The following is a 15557-nucleotide window of genomic DNA, read 5'->3' on the forward strand; positions in this document are numbered from 1 at the left end:
TCTAAGAAATAGGAAAAAACAGAAAACAAAAAACTAAAGTGCTTTTTCTTACTCTCTATTTTCCACTCAACACGGCACTTGTGTGGGGGTATTTCTGTACACAGCAAGCAGTTCTTCACTGGACACCACTGGGTGTCCTCTAATTCAATTCAATTCAGAGACTATCTACCTAGAGATAGCATCAGACCCCACAGGCTAAGGGTTCAGTCCCACAAGACTGCCCCCCACTTCAGAGGCCAATCTCAAGCAGTAGGTTGAGTATAGGTTATCACTTACACTTCTGACAAACAGACTATAAATTGAGCCTGTCCTTGGCTTTGACTAATTTGCCAGAGCTGCTTGGAGAGCTAAATGAAACACTTTACTTACATTTTCTAGCTTAAAAAGGGATGCAATATAGGATTCAGATGAATGCCCAGATGAAGAGATACGTAGGGTGAGGTCCGGAAGGGCCCCAAGTGCAGGAGTTGGGGTGTGCCACCCTCTAGGCACACAGATATGTTCACCAACTCAGAAACTCCCTGAACCCAATCCTTCTGAGTTTTCATGGAGGCTTCATTACCTAGGCATGGTTGATTACCTCGTTGGCCATTGGTATCAGCTCAACTTTCAGCACCTTTCCCTTCACCAGAGGTTGGGGGTGAGGACTGAAAGTTCCAACCCTCTAATCACATGATTGGCTCCCCTGGTAACCAGCCCCCATCCTGAGGCTATCCAGGGGTGCACCAAGAGTCACCTCATTAGATTAAAAGATGCTCCTAGCACCCAGAAAATTCCAAGGAGCTTAGGAGCTGAGTCAGATACCCCTGTCACTCAGAAAATCACAAAGCCTTAGGAGCTCTGTGTCAGGAACTGCAGTCAAAGACCAGATAGTAGAACAAAAGATTCTCCTACGGCTGAGCTTTATGTCAAGAACCTTGGTCAGAGGCCACATATGTATTTCTATTATATCATAGTATGAAAATCAAGCAGAACTTTCACCCATCTTTCATAGTTATTCTTGACCCTTTACAATGTGTAGATTAAGGTCTAGAACACTCAACTCTTGTCCTTGAATAGCCATCCCATATACACTTCCTCCTGCTTGAGTCAAATTCTTCAGCTGGATGGGGATATGGAGACACAGCTGTATCTCCAAGTCTCGTATTCATAGTCCCTGGAGGTACTGTCTGGATTCCTCTTGACCTCGTCTCTGGTGACTCAGCAGCTGTGGACAGTGGCTGGTGGAGATGATGCATTTTGGCAGCTTCTCTCCTAGGCCTGGCTCAGTGCCCTGGGAAGATCGCACACTTCCTGATCCAGGCTTGTTTCTCCTGCTTTCCCTCCAACTTTTGCTACTTAAGGGCTCTGACCTCTTTGGTCACCCCATCCTGTGAGGGGCCGCATGCCATTGGGTCTTCCTAAGATGTAGGAAGTCAACTTCCTTCTGGGTGGAAATGTCAAACACATGTTTGGTATGATGCTTGCTTTCTGAAGCCTTGTGTGAACTCAGCCATTTCTCCTAAGGGAAGGCCCAATTTTTCTAAGAAAAACTGCATCATAACTACCCTTGTCAAAGTCAACATTGACTTCCCTGTTACTAGATCCAAGGGATACTTCTCTGGCCTCATCTTCCTCAATTTCTTGGCAGCATTCAAGACACTTGACTATTCTTTTTGATGCTAAATCTTCCCATGACCTAATATAGGGTTTTTTCCTTTTTATTCTGCTCTAATTCATGTTCATTTTTAGTCTCTTCTGCTTACTCCTCCTCTTCTACTTAATTTCAAATATTAGAATTGAGGGTGTCAGGCAAAGCCCTCTTGCATGCCAAACTCTTTCTCTAGGGAGTGGCTTTTCTGGTATAATGGGTGTAAATATATGTAAATATACATACATACATATATTATGAAAATGTTAAGTGATGACTTCCAAATCCCTGTCTCCAGCCTCAGATTTCCTTTCTGAGCCCTGGACTTGCATATTGAATGGCAAACTCAAGCTCTTCACATGGATGTTTTATGGACACCTCCAACTTAACATGACTCAAACAGAACTATTGACTGTACCCTCCCCAACAAATCTGTTTCTACCTCAGGGCTGTCCATCCATTGCAATTCCTTTATAGCCATTGCTCAAACCAAAAACCCAGAAGTCACCCTTGATTCCTCCCTTTTCCTCCCTCATCAGCAAGCTTTGTTGGTTCTACTTCTAAAGCATGCACCTCTCCCCTTCTCTACTGCCATCAACCCAGTCCAATGAACCATCCCTTCTCACCTGGGTTAGTATCAACAGCCTTCCAACTAGTCTTTGTGTTTCTACTTTGCCTCCTTCTAGCCCATTCTCCACAAAGCAGTCAGTGTTATTTAAATACTCTTCTGTGATTCTCCATCTCCTTGCCATAAGGCTTTAAATGTCTTGGGTGGCTTTTGTCTTCCTTCCTTTATCCATTTCTTGCCACTCTTACTTGTCCACACTGAATCCAGCCACACTCTAGTTCTTCCAACTCACTGACTTCCTTTCCACTTTGGAGCTTTGGTACTTGCTCTTCTTTTGCCAGTAAAACTCATCCTTAGCTTTTTCCATAACTGGCTCCTCCTGTTTGAGGTTTTATCTGAAATCTTATCTTCTCATGGATGCCTTTTTTGATAATCTTATCTAAAATTGAACAGTCCTCTCCCAACATTATTCTCATATCACCTTGTTTTATTTCCTTTATAACTTAGAATGTTAATTTTCTTATTTATGTATTTGTTTACTTATTTTACTATGTATCTCCTCCCCTAGGATGTAACCTCCATGAAAATAGGAACCTGATCTTTGTTGTTCCTTATTGTATCTATAGCACTGAGAACTGTGCCAGGCATATACTAGGTGCTCAATAAATATGTGTTGAATGCATGGTCAACTAAAGATAAGCATCACACTGGAAGGTCCACTATATGCAGGAAGCTGTTTTAAGGTGGTGATCTTTGACTGCTCCCACTCTGGTAAATGGATCTGTCCAGGTATTTGCACATGGCTGCTAACAGGTTCCAGCCCTGGCTGTAAGCCTGGGTCTGCTCCTCAAACTCACTGACTGCCTTTCTATTTTAGGGCTTTTGCACTTGCTCTTTTTGTGTGCCAGGAATAGTCACTCTCAGATTTGGTAATTGGTAAGTCTCCTAACTCTATAGTTTACTCATTGTTAAAATAAGGAGTTTGACCTAGATGACTTCTAAGGTCTCTTTAGGTATTTAAAAATGATGATTCTGGCTGGGCGCAGTGACTCATGCCTGTAATCCTAGCACTTTGGGAGGCCAAGGCGGACAGATCACCTGAGGTCAGGTGTTCGAGACCAGCCTGGCCAACATGGTGAAACCCCGTCTCTACTAAAAATACAAAAATTATCCAGGTGTGATGGTGGGCATCTGTAACCCCAGCTATTAGAGAGGCTGAGGCAGGAGAATTTCTTGAATCTGTGAGGCGGAGATTGCAGTGAGCTGAAATCACGTCACTCAACTCCAGCCTGGGTGACAAAGCAAGACTCTGTCTAAAAAATATTAAAGTAAAAAAAAATAAAATGATGATTGAAGCCAGTAGGTGCAATTAACAATAGTGGTGCTAAATCTCTCACATAAATGAAATTTAATAAGAAAATCTTCAAATTATTTTAACAGCATAGTGCCATCTAAACCATCTAGTCTAGTGGAGTTATCTCTTCTGTGTTCTTTGACAGAACGATGTTGATTTACCTTTCTAAAACACAGTATTCAGAGGGATGTTTTGGCATAAACCATAGTACCTGCTGCAGTTTGAGAATGAGTCCATTGGAGCAGCAGAGGTGTCAGAGGAATGTGTTTATTCCCTGCTCCTCCTGTTTGCAGAGAGCAATTTTCTTAGAGTAACACCTGTGGCCTCTTACGTTATTTCTGACTCATTTCTTCCCAAGCAGGGGAAGTGAGGTATCCAGTCGGGGGTATAGTCACAGATCCATGTATTTTTGACTGGATGGGGCTAAGCACTGCAGATTCTGTCTCCTTTATTACTTTCCTCTTTGACGCAATCAAGGCAGTGATCCTGGTAAGCCCCCTACCTCCTCAGTCTTCCCTCGGACAGGCTCTCCCAGGAGGTGGATGATAGTGTGATGGTAGCAAGTCAATTGGGTCATGATATTCAAGCCATATTCCCCCAAAGAGGATGTCCTTTCTGACTCCCTCAGACTGCAACCATTGTGATTTACGTCCAGTGATTCAGATGCCAGGTAATATGGTTTGGTTCTGTGTCCCCACCCAGATCTCATCTTGAATCGTACTCCCATAATTCCCACATGCTGTGGGAGGGACCCGGTGGGAGATAATTTGAATCATGGGGGAGGTTCCCCCCATACTGTTCTCGTGGCAGTGAATAAGTCTTACAAGATCTGATGGCTTTATCAGTGGTTTTCACTTTTGCATCCCTTTCATTTTCTCTTGCCGCCGTCATGTAAGAAGTGCCTTTTGCCTCCTGCCATGATTCTGAGGCCTCCCCAGCCATGTGGAAATGCAAGCCCAATTAAACCTCTTTCTCTTCCCAGTCTTGGGTATGTCGTTATCAGCAGCATGAAAATGGACTACTACAGTAAATTGGCACCAGTAGAATGGGATGCTGCTGAAAATATGGAAGCAACTTTGGAACTGGGTAACAAGCAGAGGTTGGAACAGTTTGGAGGGCTCAGAAGAAGACAGGAAAATGTGGCGAAGTTTGGAACTCCCTAGAGACTTGTTAAATGGCTTTGACCAAAATGCTGATAATGTTATGAACAAAAAGGTCCAGGCTGCGGTGGTCTCAGATGGAGATGAGGAACTTGTTGGGAACTGGAGCAAAGGTGACTCTTGTTATGTTTTGGCAAAGAGACTGGTGGCATTTTGCTCCTGCCCTAGAGATTTGTGGAACTTTGAACTTGAGAGAGAAGATTTAGAGTACCCAGTGCAAGAAATTTCTAAGCAGCAAAGCATTCAAGAGGTGACTTGGATACTGTTGAAGGCTTTCAGTTTAAAAAGGAAAACAGAACATAAAAATTCAGAAAATTTATAGTCTGATTATGCAATAGAAAAGAAAGATCCATTTTCTGGGGAGAAATTCAAGCTGGCTGCAGAAATTTGCATAAGTATCAAGGAGCCTGATGTTAATCCCCAGAACTATGTGGAAAATGTCTCCAGGGCATGTCAGAGACCTTCATGGCAGCCCCTCCCATCACAGGCCTGGAGGCCCAGGAGGAAAAAGTGGTTTTGTGGGCTGGGCCCTGGGTCCCTGTGCTGTGTGCAGCCTAGGGACCTGGTGCCCTGTGTCCCAGCTGCTCCAGCTGTGGCTGAAAGGGGCCAATGCAGAGCTCGGGCTGTGGCTTCAGAGGGTGGAAGCCCCAAGTCTTGGCATCTTCCATGTTATGTTGAGCCTGCAACAGAAGTCAAGAATTGAGGTTTGGGAACCCCTGCCCAGATTTCAGAGGATGTATGGAAATACCTGGATGCCCAGGCAAAAGTTTGCTGCAGGGGCAGGGCCCCCATGAAGAAGCTATGTCCTAGCAGTGCGGAAGGGAAATGTGGGATCAGAACCCCCACACAGAGTTCCTACTGGGACACTGCCAAGTGGAGCTGTGAGAAGAAGGCTACTGTCCTCCAGACCCCAGAATGGTATATCCACTGACAGCTTGGACCATGTTCCTCGAGGAGCCACAGACACTCAATGCCTGCCCATGAAAACAGCTGGGAGGGAGGCTGTACCCTGAAAAGCCACAGGGATGGAGCTGCCCAAGACCATGAGAACCCACCTCTTGCCTCAGTGTGACCTGGATATGAGACGTAGAGTCAAAGGAGATCATTTTGGAGCTTTAAAATTTGACTGCCCCACTAGATTTTGGACTTGCATGTGCCCTGTAACCCCTTTGTTTTGGCCATTTTCTCCCATTTGGGATGGCTGTATTTACCCAATACCTATACTGCCATTGTATCTAGGAAGTAACTAGCTTGCTTTTGATTTTACAGGCTCATAGGCAGAAGTGACTTGCCTTGTCTCAAATGAGAGTTTGGACTGTGGACTTTTTGGTTAATGCTGAAATTAGTTAAGACTTTGGGGGACTGTTGGGAAGGCATGATTGGTTTTGAAATGTGAGGACATGAGATTTGGAGGGGCCAGGGGTGGAATGATATGGTTTGGCTCTGTGTCCCCACTCAAATCTCATCTTGAATTGTATTCCTATAATTCCCACGTGTTGTGGGAGGGACCTGGTGGGAGATAATTTGAATCATGGAGGCAGTTTCCCCATACTGTTCTCATGATAGTGAATAAGTCTCATGAGATTTGATGGTTTTATCAGGGGTTTCTGCTTTTGCATCCCTCTTATTTTCTCTTGTGGCTGTCATGTCAGAAGTGCCTTTCACCTCCTGCCATGATACTGAGGCCTCCCCAGCCATGTGGAACTCTTAAGTCCAATTAAACCTGTTTTTCTTCCAAGTCTCGGGTATGTCGTTATCAGCAGCGTGAAAACGGACCGGGGTATGAGCTTTCCATGAACTAAACAGAGTCTACAATATCCATGTTTATTTAAGCTTGGATCTTTAAACAAAGCATTACGAGGAAAACATCTCAAAGGAAACACGCCAAAACAATTAAAAGTGGTTATTACAGGTTGAAAAGGTTATGGGTGATTTTTATTTTCTTCTGTGCTCATTTATATGTTCTAAAGTTTCTACAATGAGGTGCATTTTTGTTGTAGTATGGAAGAAAATTTTTGTTTCTCACTCCTTTGCCAAAAAAAAAAAGAAGAGAAAAAGGAAGAAAGGAAGAAGAAAATTCTAAAAATGATAGATTTGCAACAACAAAACAAAGTTAACTACTCTGTGACTGAATTGCTGGAAGATGGGGAGCAGAGGTAGCAGGGAGGGGGAGAGAGGCAGGTGTCAGGGAATAAATGTCATGGCCGCCAATTTGATTCAGGCCACTGTGATATCCTGGCCTAACAGTGCCCCGACGCAGACACTTGGTGTGCCTCACCTTGGTCTTTGCCAAGAGAGGGCACTTCCCTTTTTGTTTCTTGGTATAGCTTTTAATGGTGGATTCTCCTGGAATGGCCTTCTTGTACTTTACTTGTTAGGGGGTTCTTACTGGAGCCTTACTTGTGACCAAATGATCTTGTTTTTCAGACCACAGCTGAGAAATCTCCTGGAGCCTATTTCCTTCCTGAGTTTGCACTCTCTCCTCAGGGAAGTTTTCTGGAAGACACAACAGGGGAGCAGTTCCTCACTTACCGCTATGACGACCAGGTAAGAACATTGGGCAAGGATCTACCTTGGGCTTTGCTGTTTGCCAGTGGTCAGGAAAGAGTGTCTCTAAAAGACCTTCAAAGTAATTATATTTTCCTCTTGGCAGTACTAGTGCAACAGACCCTTGACATCCTTGAAGGATCTCAGAACATCTGAATTGCCTATGTTTGTATATAATTTCCTATAGAATGTGCAGTTCTTTTTCTACATTTGCATAAGAGTCACTTTTTCTTATTTTCATCAGAAATATATGGTGAATTTGTTCATCTTAGCTATCACCACATTGATGATTCAGTTCTGAAATTATCCAAAAGTTCTGTTTTCTGCTTATGTGTTACTTCTTTGCCCTCAGCTTTTACTTCATTTCTTTTACCAGCACCAATATTGCATGCTTTTTTCCTCAAGGTTACTTTTCAGAAAGGAACGCAGTGTGTATGCCTGTGTGTGCATATGTCTGTGAGAGTGTGTGTGTGTGTGTGTGTGTGTGTGTATGTGTTTAAATCATTTTAGGAAGGCTAACTAGAGAAGGCCTTGCTTGGCTGACATGTGCAAGCCAAACACTGAAAGTTGTGATTCCCTTCTCTCCTCAATTCACCTTGATGCCATAATAGCATTTAAGATTACCCATCTTTGAAATCACTCACAACTTGGTGAAACAGAGAGTTTCAACTTTGCCTAATGCAAACCTGGTAAAGCCTGAATTTATGGGGCAGTTGAGCAAACCAGGGTGGACTTTAAGATGATGTGGGGCCTGAGTGGATCTGGCAGACCTCGGCACCTATAGGGCCCAAGTGAAGGTGAGGAGCTGGGGCAAGATCACCTTATCATGGTACATGGTAGAGTGGAGGGAGATGGCCCAGTGACTGAGGCCAGCTGTGCTGTCCTCAACTGTGTAGCTAAAGGCCAGTGCTTCCTGGTTTGATTTAGGTAAAACCTAGTCAGGGTACAAAAGACAGTACTCAAAAGGAACAGCTCTGAGAAATTCAGTCTGCCAACATGGGTAGATCCAAGATGTGACCAGAGGGAGTGGGACCCAGTTCTGGGGCTGACTGGAGCTAGGCAGAGTTCTGGGGGTGGGCTGGGAGAAGGATTATAGTCTTGTAGAGCATCAGTGGCTCATGCAGGATGGAGATTAGAGCATAGAGGGCAGGTAGAGGAGTCTGTTGCTCAGTCCTCTATCTCCCAGCTCAGGGGGAGACACTGCACACTCTCCATCCTTGAGGCTGCTGCTCAGTGACCTACCCTTGATGGGCTTAATTCCAGAGCTGGGACTGGGGTGAAGGACAGGGCTGCGACATGCCAGACCCTTGTGGGCAGGAGCCACACTGTTCATTGGGGCAGGAGTGGGATGAGACCAATTTCTTACTGAAAATGTCAACATTCAATCATTTTTTCAAGTTCCTTTGAAAGTGAGTGAGTGCGTTACTAGTCATTGTGGGGAGCAGGGGTGGGCTGGGGAATAATTCTATATTTGCATTGCAGAGCTCAAACATTTGGGCCTGGTTGCTAATAAGGGCTAAATCATCATTAAGTCACTTTCTGCCTTCCCCCTTCCCCTGATGGATTTTGAGAGGGGCTATAATTTATAGCCCCTTTTAATCCAGAAATCAGTAATCCAACAGGTTTTCATATGAGAACTTCAGAGGAACTAATTGAGAGGGCCATAAAGGATAAAAGCGGGTGTCTGGAAAATACCGAGCTATGCATTTTATAATTAAAGAGTGGTTAATGCCTTCTCCAGGTTCCACAGATACTTTATATTTAATATAATCATAATAATATAAAAGCTGGGAAAAGGGGAAAACAAGCCCCTTTAGTCTTTTCAAAAGGTCTAAAGCAGATCTGAAAAGTGTGTGGCATGCTGTGGAAATTTCATCCTAGGACATGGTGTTCCAGAAAGCCCTAGTGACTAGCATATGAAAACACTCTGTGTTGCCCCCACTGTGTATTTCTTTTAAGAGAAAGGAATAATTTGAGACTATAACAAGCCAATAATAGCACCCACTTTCCTCTACTCTTAAAGGCACAGAAAATAGGTGCTTGGACTAAACTAGCTGTATCTATTGAATGAATCTCAGGAATTTAATTAGCTAGAGACTGTTAATCCACCACCCAAATCCTGATTCTCCTTCCTCTTTTTTTTCCCTTTTCTTTCCTTTCTTTTCTTTTTTCTTTCTTTCTTTCTTTGATTGGGTCTTGTTCTGTCACCCAGGCTGGAGTGCAGTGGCATGATCACAGCTCAGTGCAGCCTCAACCTTCCCCCCACACTTACGTGATCCTCCTGCCTCAGCCCCATCCCCCACCCCAGTAGCTGGGACTATAGGCATTAGGCATGCACCACAACCCCTGGATAATTTTTTTTGTCTGCACTTTGTAGAAATGAGATTTTGCCATGTTGACCAAGTTGGCCTCAAACTCCTGGGCTCAAGCAATCTGCTCTCCTTGGCCTCCCAAAGTGTTGGGATTATAGGTGTGAGCCACTGCGTCTGGCCAATTCTCTTTTTTCTTAATGCTGAACATGCTTCTCAGGCACTGGGGAAAGGACAAAACCAATCAAATACTATCAAACTTTTAAAAAATCCCCTGATCCTGCAGCATATGATGAAGCATTAAGATCAATTAAGAACAAAGTCTCTGGAGTCAGACTGCTTTGGGTTTGAATTTGACTTTTCAGTTCTGCTATTTGATTTGCTGTTTTACTGTGGACAAGTTACTTTACTTCCCTGTCCCTTAATTTTCTCATCTGTGAAATGGAGATTTGGATGATACCTACCTTATGTAGTTGTTGCAAGGACTTGAAGCAGATAATTCATATGTCTCCCTGCACAGGGCCTGGTACATACATGTAAGCATTTAATTTAGCTATTGTTATTACTAAGAATGTTATTTGCAAACATTCAATTCAAAGAATCTCAGATATCCTTATGCTAAACGAGAGGAAGAAATTTATTCTTCCTTTACATTAGGAGATCCCATGCAATATTTTCAATTAATTTTTTATTGAGGTATAACATATGTAAGCAAAACACTCACGTATCTGAAGTGTAGAGCTTGATGAATTTTTAAGTATTTTTACATCTGTGTAGTTGCTACTTAGATCAAGAAAATGAACATTTCTAGCACCCTATGAGGCTCCTTGAACCTCTTTCCAATCAATATCCCACATTCAAGAAGTAACCACCATTCAGACTTTTATCAGTATTTTAGATTTGTTTTGCCTGCTTTTAATTTTATTTTTGATTTTATATAAATGGAATCATACAGCACATACTCGTTTGTGTCTAGCTTCTTTCACACATCATTATGTCTGGGAGATTCAACCCAGTTGCTGGATCCAACATAATATAGGGTTTAATGTCTAGCAGCCAGTTGTACTCTTTGGAACAAATTGTCTCATGTTGGAACAAATTGCAGCACACTGGGTGGCATGCAGCATTGCTCTTGCACAGAAATTCCCAGGTTGTCCGTAAAAGGTTTTCAGAGCAGTCTCTCCAAAGATTTCATACCTGGGGAAGTGGTGGGGACAGTTTTCCAGTGTAGCCTTTGTTATATGCCAGCAGCCACTGGCATTCCACAGCCAGAAATAGGTACAGGGTCTGTGTGAGTGGCTGCCAGGGCAGAACCTGTGTCAGGTGGCATGGGTACCTACTTGTGGAATCTCCATATATATGCCAAGGGTGCCATCCTGCTGTCACAGTGGCCTGAAGCCAGAGTGAAAAAGTGCTTATGCAATTGAGGCTGCAGCCTAGTTTCTAATGCTATTGGATCAGATGTGGGTTCACTAGGATCTTCCTACCTATAAAGTACTCTTTATAGGTACACAAATGGATGGTGTGTAGATATTTGCTGTCTTGGACGAACCTCACGGGACTTTTTAAAGTATTTTATCTTGGGCACATTTCATGAAGACCTTCAGGTCATTCTTCAAATGTCTCCTGGGTTGGATGCCTGGAAAACTAATAACCCTGAGGCCAGTAACACACAGCTGTGATGTAGGCTGCATTTAATGGGAGGCATAAAAGCCACACTATGGATCATAGAGGGGGCCGTGGCAGCTTCTAGTGAAGAAAGCTGTCTGAAGCCAACTGAGTAACAATGTGGTTTAGTGCAAACAGGACTAGTCAGGCAGTCTGGTCTTGCTTCTACCACCAATCAGCTTATAATTTAGCAGAACTATTTAATGTTTTGGATTTTGGATTCTTTATTTCTTTTAAAAAACTAAGTGACTGGATTTCATGATCTGAACTCTTTCCACTCTAAAATAGTCTATTTTTGAGACCACAAATAGAATATTCCACGTTGCAGAGTGTTAATTGGATCATTCTGATTATTGAGGCAGTCTTGCCAGCAATTCGGTAAACTATTACTTAGAGAATTATACAGTTTTACAGTTGGTGGAGACTTTGGCCCAAATGCCTCATTCTACAAGTCAAGAAAACAGAGACCCCGAATGTGCAAATGACTTACTCAAGGACATCTGTGATTATTTGAAAAACTAAGACCATTACACTCCAAACCCAAGGCTTTCCTGCTCTGAGATATATCGAGGAACTTCTCTCAGAAGAACTACCTAGAAAATTATCTCCTATCCTAAAAATCCTGATTCCACTGTTTACAGTTAGTAGAGCTTTGGGGATCTTAGTAGACCCCAGAGAATGACTTAAGATTAACGGATGCCTTATCAGCTTATTCTCATCTCTTTCAGGAATTTGGAATTAGCTATGCTGAGAGCATTCATAAGCATATTTATTCCTTTCCAGTTTTTTAATAGAAACCACAATTTTTTTGAAGCTTGAGTGAAACATTAACTGAAATTATAATGGCACTGACTTTTTATTGGATGGGCACATTCTTAGAATGAAGGTGTTCTAGCACTTGGTTGCATCAGGTACATGAAGTAGCTAGAATGTATTAGTTTGGGACGACTGGCTAAGAAGGCTGTGGTTTCAGAGTTACCAGCCAGCCTGTCTCTGGGGTAGATTCTTTGGTCATTCCTCATAGTGGTTTTTGAGTTTTGTCCCACAGAGGACCTGTTCATAGGCAAACAACTGGATATTGGTCAGCTGCACATGGTTCCTTTCATCGTTGAGTAAGGCAGTTTTTGGAGATCTGCTCTGTCTTTCTCTGCCTAGGTCACCTTCTGGGAAAGGGGGATGGTGTGGTTGTTTTCTATCCTTACCTTGCTTCAACTCACTGAAGATTTAAACTTGGAGCTTTATTATGGACACTGATTTAAAAGCCTGTGGCAAGCACAGTGTTTCTCAGTTAAAGGGCATTTATTTTTTAAGGAGTTAGGAAAAGTTGTCTTTTGCATAAATATTCTTTCATTTCTCTTTATTTTTAGCATTTGTTAGGCATGGGGGAAGGTGGAAGGTATGTCCTCCCAGACTTGGTGGATTGGCCTCCTCACTGGCAGCCACCATAGGATAAAGGACATTAAGCAGGAGCAGTAGGTGACTTAGAAATTAGGGCCTCATGCACACTTTCCTATGTTTTATGAGTTCTTTATGTGTGTACCTGTTAGTATGAATACAGGGTATTAAAATAATTCTGACTTTGCCACTTTTAGTCTACTAGGCACCAAAAGGCAGGAAAAAAGGTTAATAGCTTGGATTCAAAGCATGTAGGACAAGTAATGGGTTCTGATTTTCCTAAAATTAACCAGGGATAATCCCACTAATGCAAGTTTGAAGCCATTTAGAGGAGAACCACCTTGATCTCATGTTGGAGAGGTCCTTTTATACCTATTTATACCAGGCCATCCCTTCTCCCCTGTAAACTTCCTGCTCCTCTGCCCTTGACTAATTTAGTATTTGCTGTATCTCTTCCTGACCACATTTAAGAGGATTGGAGATTTTTTTCTAGACTTAAAAATGCTTTTGCCTGTACTCTAATCTACCATGCTTTCAGTGACCACTTGGTTTTCAAATTCTTACTGTCTCTTGATGCTTTCTGCTACTCATTCTGCTACTCATTTTTAACCTTTAAAATCTAACTTCTTCTATGTCCTCCAACCTCCCTCCCACCACCACCTTCAACAGGCATCCTTTTTAAGAATTTCAGTTACTTTCTTAAAGTCACACCTATATTCTGGTATGAATCAGCCTATATTTATAAAAGTCTGTGTTGGTACAATTCCATGTTTGTAAAGTCCTAAGGCCTTAATGACATCATAGGTGAAGTCATAGTTGACTCTTCTCTTTCCTTCCTGGGATGTCATTGGCTGCCTATTTGTATGATTCCTTGTTTCAAAACACCTCTCTAAATTGTATTTTCTTTACTGTTTCCTTCCCCAGGGAGGCAGAGGGCTGGATGTGCGGCCTTAGTAGCATCTGGAATTATATTAATAGCATGTCAGAGTTGAAAGAAAGTATAGAATTCTGGCTTTTCAGGTGAGGAATCTGAGCCCTGGAGAGGAACAGTGTCTTGTCCAAGATCACACAGCCAGGCAGTAGCAAAGCCAAGTGCCCATTCTTTGCCCTTAAGCTCAGTTAAGACATTTTTACATCTAATCTGTGGGCAGGAAAAGTATGAGAGAAATGTTTGAATGAATTTTTAATACTAGTAATAACAATAATATATTAATAATGAAGTCTTTGTGTAGTCTTATTTCTAAACTTCTTTTAAATGCCTTTTTTCTTATACTATTATTATAAACATAATTTTCCTTTTCCTCGTTTAACTATTGATTTATGCATTCTTTCTAAAGAGAAGAAATGTTTTTGCTGTGAGTACATCTTTCTCAAAGTAACTTCCTCCGAACTTTTCATGAATGTCTTGGCCAGGAGTTTCAATGTGGTTAAACTGTTGGCAGCCTTCAGAAATATCACTTGGCGTTTCCAAGTTATTTATGTAATCGTTTTTAGGTGGAAAGTATACACCAACTTCTGAAACTTCTGGTAAAAGAAAATGGACATAGCCCATGGGTCTACTGGGTATTTTCATCTTCTTCACTGATCAAAATGAGCAACTTATATGTTCTCCACATAGGAGAGTTTCTGTGTTGTTTCTGGCCTGTGTGTATAATATTTTTAAGCAGCAAGCCATTTGAGTTTGAATAGTTCATTCCTTTGTTAGTGAGTAATCCCGGTCAAATGTAGTTATGCTGCTTAAATATTCCAAGATTTAGCGATCTAACAAGAAAGCAAGCTCATGGTCTGTTAAGAGAAGACAAGAACAAATTAATTGGAATAACTTGTACTCTGTTCCCAGTTCACATGTGTAGCAAATGCATGAATACTGCACATGTAACTATACATGCTGTTCTGATTGACTGTGGCACACAGGAACTCTGAATTTCATTATCACTGAGCTTTTCACAAATCATAAAAGCATAAAAGAACTGTGTGAGTAGAGATTTAATATCCAGCTTTTGAAGGATGCAGACATTTTCCTCTTTCAGTGTCATCTTCCTAGACTCGTATTTGGGGTACTGTGTGATTTTTATCACTTTCACCCTATGGGTTAAGTGGTGGGTATAGGGTGGGGATGTTCAGGACGGACCCAAATGGATCTTTCCTTAAAAGTCCCTCACTACACTTAAGAACGCTGAGAGACAGGTTCTGTTCTGACAGGGCCCTTACTGCCTGCCCTCGGATCATCCTTTCTCTTTGAAATCAGATCAGTCCCTACTCACAGATCCTCAAAGTCTTCAAGTGCTTTGAGACGAGGTTGTTTTGAGCAACTCAGTTCTGTCACTCACAATCCCTGGATGAAAGAAAGCAAGTAGGCTTTCCTCTCCTCCATCTTCTCTCTTCAGCGGCCCTTTATGCCTTGCTTTTCTATTCTTCCTCCTGTTTTATCCTTTGTTTATTGATTCCCCCTTCCCAGTGCTTTCCATCGTCCCCTCATGGTCAACAGGACCCTATATCCTGACTTCCAACTTTCTGCTGCAACTGAAAACTGGCCTTGGCCAGGCTCACTGTCTCTCTTGCAGGCCTCACCAGTGGAGGCTGCTCATACCTCACACCCCAAGCAGTACACGGCTAAGGTGGGGGGGGGGGTTGACCTTCTTTGAGTCCCTACTGCTGCTTCCTAGCTAGTCTTCTTCTCTCATCTCAATGCTCCTCCTTTTTGGAGGCTCATGTCACCTGTCTAAACCACTGATCAAAGCATTCACCAAAGCCTTTATGACCTAATCATGACTTCCTTCCTTCCAAGGTCCTGCCATGGTCCTGGGAGTGTTCAAGAATTAACACTTGGAGCAATTTCTGTTGAGCCTCCTGTCCCTGGGGTTGGCAGTGATAGCTCAGGGCAGTGACTTATGGCCCTTAAAATTGCCTGTTCCAAGAAACCATT

At 42.6% G+C, this 15557-nt stretch overlaps 1 protein-coding gene across 7 annotated transcripts in view; it reads left to right on the top strand.

The window, feature by feature from the left end:
• The window catches only part of LOC105497462 (ADAMTS like 3), a 434450-nt gene that overhangs the window by 68843 nt on the left and 350050 nt on the right, over positions 1-15557 (top strand). For all 7 annotated transcript variants that reach the window (XM_024797846.2, XM_024797843.2, XM_071100796.1 and 4 more), the window contains exon 3: positions 7140-7259. In XM_024797846.2, coding sequence (XP_024653614.2) covers positions 7140-7259 — 120 coding nt within the window. The remainder of the gene's footprint in view (positions 1-7139; positions 7260-15557) is intronic.

This window comes from Macaca nemestrina, chromosome 7, assembly GCF_043159975.1.
Source record: "Macaca nemestrina isolate mMacNem1 chromosome 7, mMacNem.hap1, whole genome shotgun sequence".
Taxonomy (NCBI): domain Eukaryota; kingdom Metazoa; phylum Chordata; class Mammalia; order Primates; family Cercopithecidae; genus Macaca; species Macaca nemestrina.